Consider the following 17,832-nt stretch of genomic DNA (forward strand, 5'->3'; position numbering starts at 1 on the left):
CCAATCTCTTGCTCCTGGTTGGGCCCACCTCCACCTCCTGCACGCTTTCTTGGGGTCCACCAGAGGGAAGGACTGTGCCCATGGGCCTTCAGGCCCTGGAGGGAACACACAAACTCTTTGTCTCTGGTCTCAGGTATCTTCTAACCCCACAGAGTTACCCACTAGGTAGAGGGAGCCTTGTGGGTTGGTACTAGGGGTGGTGGGCAGCACTCAACCTGCGGGAGATGAACCTTGCCTCCTATCAGTGCAGTCTTGTCCCCAGCCCCGGGGGTCCTGGGCTCAGGCACAAGATTACTGTGGGGCTCTATTCTGAGCTTTGCCCCTCTGTGGCCTCCCCACTTGCTCCTCTCCAGGCCCCACACAGATGTGACGGTCAGGTCCCTGGCGGCCTCCTCTAACTCCCCAGCCCACAGATGGACCCGATCTCACACCTGGGTGTCTGCCCAGGGAGCACCTGGAGGAAGTCAGTGTGAGCTCGGTCCCTCTCTTTCAGGTGACGCTTTGGCCACCCCTTCTCCCGACTCCAAAAGCATGGCTGGCACTAAGTGGCCCTGAGGTCCACGATGCAGAAAGGCTGAGGCAGAGGAGGGCATCACCATTTACTGCAGGATGGGCCCAGCAGGTGCTGGGCACTCCCTGCTGAGGGAAGCCTGACGCTCCATCCCAGGCCGAGCACATACGCTGGATCCCTGGAGGCCTGGAGGGCCTCCATCGCCCCCATCCCCCGTGCCTAGGAGCATTGGCATGAGGGAGATGGGTGGTGGGTCACCTTGTGCAGCAGGCCTGGGGCTCAGACCCTGGCCCAGTGGCTGCAGAACCCCAGGTGGAGGCAGCAGAGCTGGCCCCAGACACACCACCCTCAGGCTCAAGGTCCAGGCCCTCATAGATGGTAGGGAGTGAGGTGCGCTGGCTGAGCCGCCGGCGCAGGCCGACCAGCAGGGGCTGGGGCAAGGAAGCCACGTCCACGTTGTTGCCCAGGTCCACCCAGGCCAGCGCGGGGAACTTGGCAGAGTCCTTGATGGCCTCGGTGAGCTCGCGCGCAGTGGCCCTTGTCAGCCTGTTGCCGTTGAGCAGGAGCTGGGTGAGGTGGGGCAGTGACCAGAGGCTGGGCAGCAGCAGGCGCAAGAGCTCATCACTCAGCCCCGTGAAGCTCAGGTCCAGCACCGTAAGACCGGCTCCCTGGCTTCGCAGGTAGCGGGTAATGTGTTGCACGTCCCGTGCGGATAGTGGGATCCCCGAGAGGTTCACGGTCTCCCCCGCCAGCTGAGTCATCTGGAGACTGCTCTTGAGGCTGTGGGAAGGTGGCAGGCAAGGATGGATTGAGCAAGGGTCCACGGCCCAGGCAAGTCCCCACGGGCTGCAGAGAGTGACCCGTCGGGGCAGCCCACCAGGTGGTAGGGGGACTGGGCCCTGCAGTCAGGCGGCACTGGGATCAAACCGCTACTTCCTACGTGGGTGGCCATGGGCAATTCTTGGAACCTCTCTGAGCCTCAGTTTCTCCTTTGGTGAAAAGGGGACCTGGCTGTTGTGAGGAATAAACGTCCACATGTTAAGCTTCCCTAATCCGTTATTATTACAAAAACCTACTGCGTGCCTGGGTCACCACATCTGTTACATCTAGAGTAAGAACGATGATCCCATTCTGCAGAGGGGCGAATGACGCTCAGAGAGGTGACGGGACTCTTCCATGGTCACATACCACTAAGAGGGAAGCCAAGTCTTCAAAATGAGGGTCTCTGACTCCGGAGCCCACACCTTTTTTTCCCACGCCTCCTCTAAGGTCGATCCTTTGTGGGTAAAGATAGATATTCCTATGAGGGTGACAGGCTATCAGGCTCGTCCCCCCGTCTTTGGGGACTAGAGGAGGACAGGTCCAGAGTAGCAAGAGGGGAGGTGTTGGTAGGTGAAGGCCCCCTGTGTTCTAAGCTGGAAAGGAAGTTTAGAGACCGAGAAGGGTCCCCCGCCAACCCCCGGAACCACCTCTGGGTCTCTCTTGTCATTTGAACGTGGCCTACTATGCAGGGAGGCAGCGGGACCAACTCCAGTGCCCTCACTCAGCACAGCAGGGAACAACCCCATGGGCTCTGGGCTCGTCATGAGCCATGAGGCTCGAGGATGAGGAAGCAAGCAAGGGAGGGCACTGGGGGGCGGTTCTGGGTCCCTGGACCTGGGCGTCTGCCGGCAGTCCTTAGGCTGCATCTGGCCATGGAGCTGTGATGGAGTGACTGGGAGGGGGACCCACAGCAGAGCAAGCTCTCAGGATGGCTATGGAGGCCTTCACTTCAGGCAGCCTGGCAAAGGCTTTTCAAAGAGCTGTAGGAAAATCAGGGTCAGGTGTGGCCTTGGGCAAGCCACCTTGCCTCTCCCAACCTCAGTTTCCTTTCCTGCGAAATCGGCATCATGAGCCAGAATCCGTCCCCCTCACAGCCTGTTGAGAGGATCCAGCGGATGTCTGCTGAGGTCACCTTGGCCCTGGGGTCGGGGCCAGGCCCTGTGACAGGCCAGGGATTGAGGGGCAAGTGAACGGCAGGAGGCAGGTCACACAGAGGGTTGCAGCTAGGCTTGGGAAACATTCCAGAGCTTCGATGCAGACAAGGGTGAGGGGCTCACTGGGGACGGGCTCAGGGCCCAGCTGCCTGCTGAGCTGCCTCTCCATGTTGGCCTAGAAAGGGACCCTAAGGGGCCACAAGGTAGGGCTGTGGCTGGGCTCCCCTTACCAGCTCTGAGTCTTCCTCCGGGGCAGGCTGGACCCTCGCTGCCGCTTGGAGTGAGGGGTGAGGTGGTAGATGAGCTGGCGGCAGATCTTATCTGAGGACTTCCAGAGCTCATAGTCCTGTCGGGGGGCAGTGTTGTCAGGGTGAGGCTGAGCCCCATCCCCCCCCCCATGGGCCTTGGGGATCCAAGTGTGTGCCCCAGCACATGACTCATCATGGATCGCTGAGCTGCCCATTAGCCTCCCCCGTCCACCCCCCACCCTGGCTGTAACCTGGCCCAGAGCCAGGGGAGGCTGCCCGTTGGTAACTGGACAGGCTGCCTGAGGCCCGCAGTGCCCGGCGGGAGGAAGCCCAGACAATGGGCCCTTGTTCCCTGTCCTCAGGCCCAAGGCCAGTGTCTTGGGCTATCAGCCGGCTCCCTGCCCACCCTCAGCGCTCCCTGGGAGACTTGTCACCAGGGGAGGCAGGACCGGGCCCCTCCAGGGAGCCCTGCTCCACTGACGCCACCCTCAGGGAATGGGAACCAGCCAGGTCAGCACGCTCTTCTTCCTCTCACTCTCCAAGCCTGCCTGTGGGGCCTGGGTCTGGGCTGCCAGGGCTGGGAGGGTTCATGGTTATGGTACCACCACTTGGATCTCTCCTGGGCCAAGGTGGGCCCTTGTAGAGACCTAGCTCGGAGGACAAACAGGGATGCTCTGCTTTCCGTGGAGCTGGCACTGAGCACACTCCGCTATCCAGCACATTCTTCATCCCGTTCCTCTGTCAATAGTGCGTACGCACAGCAGCAGCAAGCCCTGCCCATCGCCGTGTGGCTCTTGGCTAGCCTCGGAACCCCTGGGGACCACTGCGTATAGATGCAGGGGTCCGGAGCTGGCTGTGCCCATAGCAGGCACCCTTGTTTCACACAGAGACTCACTGTGACTGAGGGGTGGTGGCCGTGTCAGGAGCACAGCATGGGAAGGATGCTCATGGGAAGGATGTTGCCAGGTGCCCCCAGAGCGGGGTTTGGAGTGGATATGGTGGTTTGGGAGAAGGGGAATGGAGGCCCCAGGTGTATCCATACAGGATGGGGACATGTGGACAGGGGTTCCAGCCTAAGGTGGCTCTCTTCTGGCCCCAGGAGCTCAGAGGCTGGGAGTTTGTTTCCATCAGCAGATTTGTCAGAACATTCTATGTCCCAGTGTCCCTGTGTGGTGTTCTGTCTGGGTCCCAGGTCCTGGAGCCCAGGAAGCAGGTCTACCCAACACACGACTTTTGGAGAGTAGAAAAGCACAGCTCACGTGTGTTCCTAGTACACTGAACCTGGCCTTAGGTCCCAGTGAGGGACATTAACCTACTTAAGGCCTTGGAGCAAGCCAGATGAGGACGAGACTCCTAGCCCCCAGCCCTGGGCGCTCCTGGTCCCTGTTAGCTGCGTTGCCCAGTCTGAGGTCCGTGTCTACAGGCCTCACCGTTTTGGGGCACTGCAGGTCCCGGGCCAGGTTCACAAGCAGGTCGTGGGAGATGGGGTCCACCAGATTGAGGAAGGCCACATTCCTGTAGAGGATGTCGGTGAGGAGGGTCCCCTCGAGGCCCAGGTCCTGTGAGTGGTGAGGAGAGTTGAGTGAGCGGAGTCAGGCTCTCCCTTCTCCAGGCCCTCATCCAAGCCAGCCCCTCACATCTGTTCCCCTCTCTCGGGCTCTCTCCTTGATGCTTGCTGGAGTCTCTTCCCAGGCGGCAGTGGGCCTGCTGTCCAGGGGCAGTGGGGACCCTTTGGATGAAGAAAGTGTCAGTGCATCGGGCCCTTCAGGGAGGTGCTAAGGAGGTTCTAAAACCCTTAGACTGTTTTCCCTGGAGGGGAAACATGGTACTGTGAGACCTGCCACCTCTGGGGTTGGGCTTATCTGGAGGGTTCTCTGGGGGCTTCTCTGATAACCCCCCAGTGCCGCTGTCCTACAGCATTCCTTCCGGACCCTTTGCCTCTCTTCCACCAATTCCCAAGCTCTCCGAGTTCTGGCCGCCATCTGTTTGCTGACAGGTGCAGGCCCCATTGTGGGGGACGGACCTCTCTCTCTGTTCAGATGTCCGAAAGGCAGCTCAGACTGGGCGTGTTCACCTCCTGCCTTGAAGCTGGCCTTGCCTCCTGTGCCCCAGCTCAGTAAAGGGCATCACCATTCCCACCATCCAAGCAGGAGCCCAGAACCACCCTGAACTCTTCCCTCACCCTTCTCTGCCCAGCTCTCCCTCCCTACTGCTCAAGGAGTTTCAGGCCTTTCTCCCTAACAGCCTCCTCCTGGGCCTGTTGCCTCCCAAGAGCCACCTAGTTCCAACCCTTGGGCTGCCAGAGCCAGCTCCAGGAAACACATACCTAAGCTCGACCCTTAACCCCTTTGGTGGAGACCAAATGCTCTCGTATAACACTAGAGACTCAGGCACAGCCTGGCCTTCCCACCCTCCCCAGCCCCCCAGTCTCTTTCTCTGGCCTCCATGTCTCCTACCCCTCACAGAGACCTCACCACTGGGCCTCTGGCCTGACCTGACCTCCCTGCCTTCAGTCCTTCAGACCTCCCATAGGCCTGGTCTGGCGCTGAACACCCTTTTAGAGTATATTCTGACAAGCTGATGGGACAGGTGCAGGCAGGAGGGGCCTCCAGACCCCTGGGTCCTCCCCAAGCCAGAGAGTGAGATCCTCTGTGCGTAAGCCCCCTGTGCACAGGAAGATAGGCCAGGTGGGAAGGCCCAAGGACCATAACTGCAGAGTCCCCACGGCTTGTGGGGCTGGACAGCCCCCTCTTTGGATGGGAATCCTGACCTCTGAGACATGAGGGGGCAACATAGCTGGTTTCCTGGCTTTAAAAAAATGTCCTGCTGGCTCCCTGGGCTCCAGATACCATCACAGACAAAGATCTGTACCTCTGGATGGTCTAGCTGGTTGGGTGCTGCTTTGCTGTTTGCATTTTAAACACCATTCAAGTTACAAATGCCAGCTAGGGAGGATCTAGAAGAGAGGGCTAGCTGGTGAGCCCAAGCTGACCCATACAGGGCCCCAGTCGCACAGCCAGCCTTCTGCTGGTCTGGACAGCTCCTCTTAAAGGGCCAGCCCCACCTTTCCAGCCCAGTGAGCCTAGATAAAGGAAATTCAGTGCAGCAAGGGGTGGGGCTGGGAGACTAGAGGTTGGGCTCCGGCCTCAGCTGCCCCCTAATTTTCTTGGTGGCCATAGGCTTGCCACTGTTCTCCAAGCCTCAGTTTCCCTTCTCTAATCATCTACCTGCAGGCCAAACACCCGCATGGCTGATTTCAGATTCCAGGATGGGGCATGTTGGGGCAGCAGCTGCTGTGGGGGATGGGGACATGGCCAGAGAGGAAAGTGGCTTGCCCAGTGTTGATGCTGGGACCAGAATCCATGTCTCCTAGGGCACCCCAGGCTGGCTCAGGTACCAGGTGTGTGTGGGACCAGAGGTGCACCCCCCCCACCCCCACCCAAGTCCAGATGTGCTGTTGTGATGTACAGATGCCGGTGTATGTACTCAATGGGCGTGATCTGCCTATCAGGAGGACGGGTGGTGTGAGTTGTAGCTGCCATAATGTCACGGTGAGGTGGCACCGGGTGACCAGCTGGGCTGTCACTTTCTGGGGTCCTCTCTCCAGGGTGCTGTGCAGTGAGTGCCTCCCTTCACCCTGGAGGAGCCAGGAGCTGTCCTCTTCCCCTTGCCCCTCAGTACAAGACGTCGTCCCCCTCCCTCCACTCCCTTGCTGCTCCTCCCAGCCCTACTCTTCTGCTGCCAAGGCCTGAATTTGGGTTCTTAGCTCCAGGCTTGGGGCTCCCTCAACACACACAACTGACCTCTCCAACCCCGAAGAGATGGACTGCAGTCACGATCCCCGTCTCCACACTCACAGACCCCAGCCCACCCCCGCAGCCGCGCCGGCCTCCACCCCAGCCCATTGCTTTCCGTGCCTCGCCCTCTCGCCCAGACAAGACCCTTCAGCCGGTCGCACCCTTCCCTTCGGAACCCTCCCGGCCCGCGCACGCAGTCTGGGGCCAGCCCTGTCTCCCGCGCCCCGGGCCAGCTCCGCAGCACCTCCCGGCCCCTTCCAGGCCCGCAGCCCGCGGCTCCCGGCCCCTCCCCGGCCTCCAGCCCCGGGCCGGCCCGCTCCTTGTCTCGCCTGGCGCAGGAGGCGCAGTAGCTGCCGGGCGCGCTCGGGCCGCCGCTCACGGAGCGTGGACTGGATCTCGCGGAGCCAGCGCACCCGGCGCTCAAAGGGCGCGGGCCCGCACCCCGCCGCCGCCCCGGCTTCCGAGCCCGCCTCGGGTCCGGTCCGCCGGCCCAGCCGCGCCCCCATGGCCGCGGAGCTGCCGGCGCGGAGCTGGAGGGAGTCCCAGCCGTCTGCGCACCGCCCCCGGCCCCGCCCCGCCCCGCCCCGGCCGGGGCTGCAGCGGGTGGGGAGCTCGGGATCTGGTGGTGCGCGCCCGGGCGGGGCCGCAGCAGTGGAAGGGCTGGGGAGGTTCCTGCTGGGCGCCCCCGCCCCCGAGCTCCCAAACACTCGGTTCGGGAGGTCTCGCTAGGACCCGCGCTGGAATGGGCGCCGGAGCTATGTCGCCAGGGCCCGGAGCGGTTGGGGGAGGCGCTGAGCCGGGGCCGGACGAGGTGGCGCTTGGCCATGGCCTCCGTGCTGACTGTTGGAACAGTCGCTTTGGTGGTGCAAAGAGCACTGGACTCGGAGTCAGGGCGGGCTGTGTGGGGATTCCGTTGCCAGCCTTAGGCAGTACCATCAGCTGCCTTCAGGAATTTCCCCGGCAGTGGGCGATTGGAGTAACTGACCTGTCCACCAGCATAGATGTTCCTGCTTGACAAATATTTACTACCCCCCCCTGCCTGGCTGGGGGCAACTGTGGGCAGGCTAGGTGATGCGGGCTCCCTGTGACCCAGGCCTGGGAGATTGGGGGAATGAAGAGTGCTGGTTAACCCGAAGGGCTAACGCTGGGCCGGCTGGCAGCGGGTCAGTTGCACCTGCCCCAGGCTTGGGTCTCCCAGCTTGACAGGGGTGTGGAGGCAGTGTGAGGAGGGGGGGTCCTGGCTCCTCCAGGGATCATGTTTGAGCTAGGGACCTACCCAGCTCTAGGGGCCTTCTTGGGGGCCTACTCTCCCCTACTGGCCCCCAAATTCTGGGCCCTCACATTCACTGGGTAGGGGACATTTGGGGCTCCAGACCCCCAAATCCCACAGCAAAGAGGGTGTGTCCAGCCCAAGAGGACAGGTGCAGGAGGGGTGAGCACAGACAGGGTATGTGGGGGGTGAGGTGTGGCCATCTGAGGGGACATGGTAAGTGAGGGCAAACTCAGTTCCTCTTTTGGGTTAAGTATTGCCGTCCAGGAGCGTGTCTGGGGACAAGGTGCCAGGTTCTGTGGTTCCCCGGGGCTGAGCCCCTGGTACAAGACAGAGGACAGCTTAGTGTCCTTGTCACTTGACTGTCCACTGAACCCCGACCCCTGTTGTTGCTTGTTTGGATGCCCCTGTTGGGACTGCTCCTGGGGCCTTTCTATCCTGAGCCCCCTTCTCCCCTGCCATCTGCCAGCTGGACCCAGCAGCCTCCACTACCCCCCTCTGTAGTCAGCATTGTCCTGGGGCCACCTTGGCACCACAGGTTTCCTTCCTGGCAAACCTGCATGACCGCTTGGCCTGCCTTCTTCCAGGGCCCAGGCGCTGTTGCTGACCTGACGTGGTGGTGACGGGACCAGAGACTTAAGCAGCAGCCACTTGCCCCAGCGACCTCTGAGACCCCAGTCCAGAGCTGGCAGCCTGGTAAGAAACCCCTCCCTTTCCTCTACATCCTCAGGGCTGGACCCAGAGCTGGGATGTCTCCCAAATCCTGACCACATCCTTCCAGAGGCCGAGCCAGGCCTGGACATTGTCCCCTCAAACATTAGAAAGCTGAGGTGGGGGTGTGGGGGGGTGGGGAGGGAGGGGGCAACGCAGCCAGTGGCAGGCGGGGGTGCTCAGAGTTGGAGTCCCGTGGAAAGCAGAGAACTGCCCCCAGCCCCACCTCTGAGGTCCCACCCCACTCTCTGTGTTCTTGGCTGAGAGATTCCTGGAGGACATTTTCCCAGAAAAAGAGGGAGGTGGCGTCTGGGCCTGGATCCCTGGATGGGCCTCCTTCTGCCTCCTTTGGGGGTGGTTAGGTCGAGTTGGCTCTTAGGGAGTGTTTCTGGACGAAACTGAATTGGGCAGGAGGCCCCCGAGACAGAGCTGTGCTCTCAGGCGTGGCGGGGGGTGGGGGGGCAGCATCTCTCCTTACTAGTCTCCATGTATTTTTAAGTAAAGGCCTCTCTCCCTGGAATTGCCTTACTCAGTAGGTCTCTGTTTGTGGAGACCCCATTGGGTGGGTGGGTCAGGGGTGGGGGGCGGGTATGTGCTCTGATCACCCTCCCAGCCGCTAGGGCTGATATGGAGGTCCCTGGGGCAACCAGTGAGGCGTGAAGTTGGGGAGCCAGACACTCAGGTGGGAAGGACACAGCCGGACCCCAGGCCTTCCTGGGGGCATCCTGGGCCCCAGGTGGGGCCTGCGTGGAGACAAGGAGCAGCACCAGTCACATCTTTGGCTTCCCACACCCTTGCCCACTCCACGTGGTGGCCCAGCTGGAGTAACAGGGAGCCATGGTCCGGATGATCCAGCAGAAGGGGAGAAGGGATGTGGTTGGAACCGGACCTGCCTCAGGCTTTGGGCCTCTCCTCCATCTGCTTAGTGGGAGAATCTAAGCCCTGGTACCTGCAAGTTTATGGTACCTCAGCAAGTAGCCAGGTGACAACAAGCCTTCTGGCAGCAATGCCAAAGAAGGATGAAGGATGGTTTGGGAACTCACTAGGAAGAAAGAAGCAGACAAACCCTCAATGGAAACAGTTTCTCTTGGAGCTGGCTCTATAGGCATGTGTTATAAGCCTGCTGCGGGGCCAGGAATCCCCATGGTGGAGGGAGGGGGACAAAGGTAGAGGCTCAGGACTGATCAGAATCCTCTGTACCTGTCCTTTTTAGGGTATACGAACATAGGCAAAGTAGGTGGCTGTTACTAGTTTTCTGTGGCTGTTGGAACAAATGATCACAAACTTGGTGGCCTAAAGCAACAAACATATTCCCTCACAATTCTGGAGACTAGAAGTCGGAAATCAAGGGGTTGGCAGGGGCTGCAGTGCCCCTGAGGGCTCTAGGGAAGAATCTTCCTTTGCTTTTTCCTAGCTTCTGGCAGTGACTGGCATCCTTGGCATTCCTTGGTGTCCATCTCCATCACTGCCACCTGGGCCTCTGTTGTCACCTGGTTATCTTACCTGTGCCTGTGTGTCTCTCCTAAAATGGACTTCCTTATTTATTTATTTTTTAAGATTTATTCGTTTAGGGTGGCCTGGGTGGCTCAGTCAGTTAAGCTCCTTCAGCTTAGCTGCCTTTGGCTAAGGTCATGATCCCAGGGTCCTGGGATTGAACCCCGAATCGGGCTCCCTGCTCAGCGGGGATCCTGCTTCTTCCTCTCCCACTCCCCCTGCTTGTGCTCTCTCTCTCTCTCTCAAATAAATAAATAAATCTCTCTCTCTTATTTTATTTTATTTTTTAAGATTTTATTTACTTACTTGAGAGAGAGAGAGAATGAGAGAGAGAAAGCATGAGTGGAGAAAGGTCAGCAGGAGAAGCAGACTCCCTGTTGAGCAGGGAGTCCGATGTGGGACTCGATCCTGGGACTCAAGGATCATGACCTGAGCCGAAGGCAGTCGCTCAACCAACTGAGCCACCCAGGTGCCCCTCTCTCTCTCTTTTTAAAGATTTTATTTATTTATTTGAGAGAGAGTGTGAGAGAGAGAGAGAGAGGAGGGAGACACAGAGGGAGAGGGAGAGAGATTCTCAAGCAGACTCGCCAGAGCCCAGAGCCCAGCTGGTCTGATCCCACAATCTGGAGCTCACCACCCAGATAAAACTAGGAGTTGGATGCTTAACCACCTGCACCACCCAGGTGCCCCTCTCCACATGCCCCCCCCCCTTTTAAAGACTTTATTTACTCATTTGAGAGAGAGGTCTACTGGAGCATGAGCAGGAAGGAGCAGGGTGGAGGGTCAGAGGGAGATGATGTAGGAAAGACGATGTTAGGGTTCAGAGCCAACGGCCAAGAAAGAATTCTTTTTTTTTTTTAATTTTATTTTTTATAAACATATAATATATTTTTATCCCCAGGGGTACAGGTCTGTGAATCACCTGTACCCAGGGGTACAGGTCTGTGAATTACACACTTCACAGCACTCACTATAGCACATACCCTCCCCAATGTCCATAACCCCACCCCCCCTCCCAAGCCCCCACCCCCCATCAACCCTCAGTTTGTTTTGTGAGATTAAGAGTCACTTATGGTTTGTCTCCCTCCCAATCCCATCTTGTTTCATTTACTCCCAAGAAAGAATTCTTGAGACATCTTTGGTGCTAAAAGGTGGTGTTATTAAAACACAGGGATAGGACCTGTGGGTAGAAAGAGCTGTACCGGGGTCATGAGGAGTGGCCCATTATAGACTTTCAAGTTGGGAGGGGGTGAGGGGGAACCTAAGTCTTTAAGGAATTTTGGAAGCAAAGTTTCCAGGACCTTGAGGGGGGCTGGCTATTGATGGGAAAAGGTAATTTATTAACCTTAGTTTGAATAGACCCATAGACACTTCAGAAGTGTATCCGTGGGCCATATGCTTCGGGGATGATTGCCAAAACATATCTTGGGGGGTTTAGAGCTAAAGGAATTTTTGAAAAGAACTTTTGTGCGTTAAAGTAGACTTATAGGATCCTGGTGGTGGGGTTGGGGGGTGGTGAGGGTAGGACTGCTTTTTGCCCTTAGCGAAGTATTAACGTTGAGGCAGTTGAGTCCCTAGAGGAATGTCACTCTGCCTGTTTCAAGGACTTGTCAATGGGCTACAGGTTGTAAGGAAATGTAATAATTTTTCTTCTGCCTTTGTTTCCCATATCAGGAGAGGGAGAAGCAGGCTCCCTGCTGAGCAGGGAGCCTGACATGGGGCTCAATCCCAGGACCCCAGGGTCATGACCTGAGCCGAAGGCAGATGCTTAACCCACTGAGCCACCCAGGTGCCCGCCCCTCTTTTTAAAGTAATCTCTATACCCATCTAGTAATCTCTACACCCATCGTGGGGCTTGCCACTTAACCAAATGAACCACCCAGGCGCCCTATTCTTACAAGAACACTGGTTATCCTATTTAGGACCCACGCTAACGACACCTCAAAGACTATTTCTAGACAAGGTCACATTCAGAGCTCCCAGATGGTAATGAATTTGGGGGGATGCTGTTATGTTCACTGTGGTAGCGGTAGCTTCCACAAACTTAAGTTTCCTCACCTGTAACACGGGGAAAATAGGATGCCCGTCCAACATTTTATTGTAGGATTAGCCACAACAAAGAAAGAGTCCAGCACACAGTGGTGTTTTCACAGATTGATTTTCTATGGCTTTGTACTGAGTCTGCCCAGCCGCCCCACAGCCTTCATTGGCCCACTCAGTGACAGCCATTGGGCCCTGTGGATACTGAGGAGCCTAAGATACAGGAAGTCAAACTAACAGCTACCCCACGGGGTGGGGAGCTGTGTTGGGGGCCCTTACAGGAGTTGAGGGAGACACCTGACCAGGAGGTAGGGGAGGACTCCTGGAGGAAGGGGGAGGACTTCCAGAGGAGGTTGTGTTGGGTCCATGGTCAAAGGAGTGAGACTGATACAAAGCGAAGATCAAGCAAAGCTTTAATTTGCGCCAAGGATCGAGAATCAAACTGACTGGCCAGGCCATCTCTTGCAAAGAGGCGACCCCTCTTGTCTTTACAGACTAGCTTTTAAGGGCAAAGGCCATGTGGTTGGGCCTGGCTACGCACAGGTGACCAATGAGATTGTAACACAGAGAAAGCTGCACAGTCCTGCTAGGTCACACATAAGTGACCAATTGAACTACAATTTACCCTATAGTAGATATTTGAACTAGCCTATCACCTTGGTCAGCATTGGCGCCCAAAGCGCACCCAAAGGGTGGGGCCCATACTCCTTGGTAGCTAGGGAGACAGTATGCACCCCCCACCGATTGGATACCTCCACCTGGCCTGACCCCCCCCCCCTTGTATTTGGACTTTGTTACGTGGGACTGGTTTCCGGAACTTGTTTTTAAGTAAGTTCCCTGAGGGCGGGGGGCAGGGTCAAGATGGAGCTGCTCTGGCTAAACAGGCCCTTACAGTTGTTGCATCGAGGCTGGGGTCTGAAGGAAGAGTGCCAGCTTGAAGTCCCAGCTGAGAGCCTGGGATGAACCTCCCAGAGGAAGGGGTGGGGCCCTAGCAAAGCAGGAATTTATCTAGAGGGCAAAGGAGGCTTTGAAGAGTTTTTAGGGAGAGAGGAAATGCTCAGATATGCAGGCTCAGCGGGGTCTATGGTAGGGAAACAGTGGCTGTGGACCCGGAGGAGGAGTTACCAGGGGAGGGGGCCTGGGGCCGGGAGAGGCCAGGAGGGTAGTGAGGTTGGGGATGGGTCCTGAGGCTAGGCTGGGTGGGGGGAGGTGTGGGGAGTGTTGTTCCTTAGCTCAGGTTTAGGCAGGCATGCTGACCTGAGGCCTCTGAAACGGCAGCCCACAAAATGTTGCAAGCAAGACTCAGAGAGTCACTGAGTTGAGCTTGAAGCGATGCAGGAGGCTGAGGAATGAGGTGGCGGGGGTGGGGGCAAGGGATGCAGAGGGCCAACAAGGCGTGCAAGGAAAGTGTTGGGTGGTTTTGGCATTAGGAGTAACACGGGTCCACCTACCCCTGGTAGGGTCTGGGGTGGGGGCCGGAGAGGCGTGGATGGACAGGCTCCGGTCAGTGACGCCCCATGACACCTCTCCAGGACCAGATCAAGCCCGGCCCTGGGATGGGGGCTGGGGTGGGAGAGGCTCAGCCTTGCTCTTCCACCCATTGGAGCTCCCAGACCCACAGATAATTACGAGGTGATATGATAAATGCTACCTGCACGGGGTGCCGTGGGCGGAGAGGGCAGGGCAGCCGGGAGGAGGGGGCACTTTTTGCCTCTTAGCCTGAGTTGTTTGTTCATCAGGCAAGGACAGAGGGGACCGCAGGCCTGGGCGTGGGAACCATGCAGGTAGGGGGCACTAAGCCACCCAACAATTATTTTACTTTATTTTTTCAAAGATTTTATTTATTTATTGGAGAGAGAGCGAGCGAGCATGAACAGTGGGGGTTTGAGCAGGGAGGAGCAGAGGGAGAGGGAGAAGCAGACACCCCTCTGAGCAGGGAGTTGGGCTATGGTGGGGCTCGATCCTGGCATCCCAGGATCACAACCTGAGCCAAAGGCAGACACTTAATTGACTGAACCACCTAGGTGCCCCCAATTATTTTAATTATTTCTGCTCCCCAGACAGAAAACTGAGGGCAAGAAGAGACCCTGGGCCTTGGGTGGCAGGGTTGCCTTTGAACCTAGGGACCCTAGAGCGCCTGCCCTTGGCTGTGCTGCTCTCCTGCCTCTGGGTTTGGGAGTTGGGCTTGGCCTACCAGGTGCCAGACTGGCCGAGCCGCCAGACATTCCCACGTATTAATGTGCTGACATCTGTAGAGGCCCACACATTGGCAGGGCTCCAGCCTACATCCCTACATCAAAGGTAGGTGTTGAAATGGTGAATATGCCGATGGGGTCAGGGGGTGTCAGCCAGGCTCTAGGGGCTCTGCCTCCTGGCTACCACTGGGCAACACCAACCTCTTTACTGAGCTGTCTTCCTTCCATCCCGTCAGTGTGGTCTGCGTGGCTGTGAGAGGCTGTGGCCGGGTGGCAACAGGGTCCGGGCTGGCCCCTGGTCCTCTGCTTGTGGCTTCAGTGGGCAGGAAGTGAGGTCAGGCCCACCTACAGCATGCCGACTCTCAGAACCACAGAAGCCTTCCAAGAAGGCAAACTGGGGCTTGACCTTGGGAAGAACTTGCTGACCAATCACAGTCTTGCCGTCTTTAAAGATACTGAGGTCCCCGTCAGGGAAGGTATGCAAGCTAACCTTTCTGGGGTGTTGGAGATAGGATACCAGAGACCAAACATTTAAGACTCTGTGATCTTAAAGTTGACTAAGATGCTGTGATGTTGGGCATCAAAGTCACTCCTGTTCGGCCAGTTTACCAAATGTCTCCTTGGTGTGGATACCAGGGGACACTAAAGGTCTGGGGTAACATCAGGTTTCCAGGTTCCCAGTGGGCCCGGAGATCCTGTCCCAGCAGTTCTGGAGGGACTGGACCTCCCTCCTGGCTCAGGCTCACGCACGGTGAGTCTCCTGACTGCATTTTGGGAGGTGGTGTCTCTACCTACCAGGGGTGGCCCAACCAGGGCCTGAGGCCCACCTGGCACTTACTGAGGCTCAGGCCCAGCCTCTCCCAGGACCTGACAGCAGGGTGGGGCGCGGCGGAAGCTGTAGTGAGGTTCTACTTTCAGGAAGTGGTTTACAGGGAGTTCCCCTTTCCATGGGTCACTCACTGTCCTATCTTGCAGCCTTGGGTAAGTTTCTTTTCCCTCCCAGGTTGTGGTTTCCCTTGAGCACACTTCTTGCCCCACCAATGCCTTGTTTTCGCAGACACAATGCTGGGGCAAACCCAAGACCGTCAGAACGGAAAGGGCCTTGGAGGTCACCTTTGTTCCTCATTTCTCAGAGGAGATGGACCAGGTGCCCAGGCCCCGGGGCCCTTCTGTCTGACCAAGGGCCATAGGGCTAGGCTGCTGATGCCTGCACAAGTAGGGGTGATTAGGAGATAAAAGGCATCAGGATGGTGGGGTGGTACCCCTCATGCTGCCTTGGCAGTTATCCCTGGCTGGAGGCCAGTCTTGCCCAAGAAACTCTTCAGGGAACAAGGACACGGAGAGCCCATCTCGGCAGTCCACAGCCCTCCACACTCCCTTCTTCCTCCAGGCGTTATCCTCTGGTCATCCACCAGGGTCTTAATGAGTGAGCTGGGGTTAATGGGTTACCCAGCCCAGGTGATACATTCACCAGCTTTCTGGGCCTCTCAAAGTCCAGACCCATTGGCCTGGCCTTCAGGGTCTGAGCTCAGCCACTTCCCTTATTAGCATTGACACCTCAGGGCTCAGGAAGGGCCCAGGGAGGTCAAGAGTTTCCCTTGTGCCCTCAGTACTCCCAGACTTGCCTCCAGTGCCAGCCTTCAGGTTTCCTCCATTGGCCATGTCCTACCCAACCCAATCCCAGCTCTGCCGGATTCCTAAGGCCCCTGTCATGGTGTCTACCTCTCCTCCAGGGCCCTGGGGGCCTCCTCCTCTCTAGCTGACCATGCTAAACCCATCTCCAATCCTGCTTGGGGCTCCTTGAGAAAAGCATCTGGACAGACAAGACTTAGATGAGGGAATGAATGAAAGGATGAGTTTAAGCCCCGGTCGTGCTAGTGGTGGCCAATCTGGCGGGCAGCAAGCCATAAGTGGGTCTCAGAGACACAGGTAGTCTTGGGCCTGCCAGTCCTGTGGGGGCACCCACTCTATTTTATTTGATGGGCCAGAGCTGGTAGGGGCCTAAGCAGACAACCCCATCTCCCACCCTTACCCTGAGTCTTCCATCAGCCTTCCTGCTCACCACCCTACAAATTTAGGGGATGAGGAAAGGCTCCCTTGGGTCATGTGACTCCCTTCAGTCCAAGTGACCAGGGTGCTTGGAGTGATAGCCCCTAGACATTCCACCTACAGCCCCGAAGGTCAGGGGAGAGCATATCTGGAGGAGCATTTCCTACTACAGAGTCAGGGGGAGAATCTTAGGCTCCTCAATCTGCTGGGGCCTCAGATGCTTGCACTCCCAGCCCCAGTGGTGCAGGTATGTATTTGCACCCCAACAGTGTGTGACCCCTGTCCAGACAGCGTAAGTTGGGGGGAGCCCACCTCCTTCCAGGGGACCTTTGGCCTGACCTGCCTCTGCCTGAAACCTGGTCTCATTCAGCCCCACTGAGGCCTCCCAAGCTCAGGTCTCTCATTCAGTGTTAGGGACCTTACTGGACTCAAAGAAGCCAGCAGCTGACCCAGGTCACACAGCCCCAGGGACAGGACTGGGAGCCAGCCCAGTTGCCACCTGGAAAGGTTCCTGTGCCTTTAAAGCCTCCCTCCACCCAAGCCAGCAGGGAGAGGGAGGGGAGGAGCTGGGTAACAGCTGGGCACCAGGGACTCCCTCTCCTCTCCCTGCTGGAGAGCCTCAGGAGGACCAGCCCTGGAGCCAGGTGAGCTGGGAGCTAGGGGCTTCTGAGGGTGTCTCAGGGCTCTGGGACCCCAAAGGACAGCTCGTCCTTTCTGAGCTACTGGACACTGTAGGTTGGGGTAGCTCAGGCTTAGGGCCTCCCGGAAGCATTTGGAAGCATGGGTTCCATTTCCAGCTCTGCCATGTGCTGGCCTCTACCTCTCTAGCCTCAGCTTATGCACCTGAGTAATGGGGGTGAGCTGAACTTCAGGGTGAAGGGGTTGAGCCTGGTGTGAGTGGATCCTGCAAAGGGGTTGCACAGGTCTTTGTCTGACTGGCTCTAGGCTAGGGGGCCTCTGCTTTTTTGTCTGGTTAAGAGGGCTTGAGGCTGCCTGTCCAGGCTTTGTGGCTCACTGTGCCACAGGTGTGGGGTAGGTAGAGGAGGGCTGTGTGGAGCTGCTGGACTTCTCTAAGGAAGCCTTTGAAGAAGGCACAATACCCCGGAAGTGGACTTTTGGAATTAAGAGGGAGGATTGCAGCACCGAGAAACTGAGGCCCAGAAAGATCTGGAGAGAGGGAGCTGTGATGGGAGCTGTGTCCTTCGGCCACGCTTGGCCCTCCCCTGGGCTCTGGTTTGTGGCTGTGAGGGGGTATGGGGCAGGTTCAGTTGTGCAAGGGGTCATTGCACAACTCTAAGGGGTGCCCACCACCTGGTCATTGCAGATGTGTATAGCTGTTTTGACAGGTATCCATTCTGATGGCTGTCATGCACCAGGGAAGGAGCTTTTTCTAATTCTCAACCTTATGCCACCAGGGTGGGCTGTGAGGGAGACAGATCTCCACCTCAGCCTTGAGCAGTGTGGTAAGCTTCCCCTCGAGGGATGTGGGCGGAGAGCTATATGTTCTCAGGTCTGGGGTGGGGGTGGGGGTAGGGGTGACT

At 57.8% G+C, this 17,832-nt stretch overlaps 1 protein-coding gene across 1 annotated transcript; it reads right to left on the bottom strand.

The window, feature by feature from the left end:
• Positions 1-192: 192 nt before the first annotated feature.
• Positions 193-7,358, bottom strand: LOC111142585 (leucine rich repeat containing 75B). The gene is given in 6 exon segments (XM_022495876.1): positions 193-1,291; positions 2,718-2,833; positions 4,166-4,294; positions 6,862-7,104; positions 7,106-7,198; positions 7,200-7,358. Coding segments are annotated over 6 exon segments (1,266 nt in total). The 3' UTR covers positions 193-765.
• Between the last annotated feature and the right edge of the window lie 10,474 nt (positions 7,359-17,832).

Source organism: Enhydra lutris, unplaced genomic scaffold (assembly GCF_002288905.1).
Source record: "Enhydra lutris kenyoni isolate GAN:26980312 unplaced genomic scaffold, ASM228890v2 scaffoldscaffold8, whole genome shotgun sequence".
In the NCBI taxonomy this organism is placed as follows: Eukaryota; Metazoa; Chordata; class Mammalia; order Carnivora; family Mustelidae; genus Enhydra; species Enhydra lutris.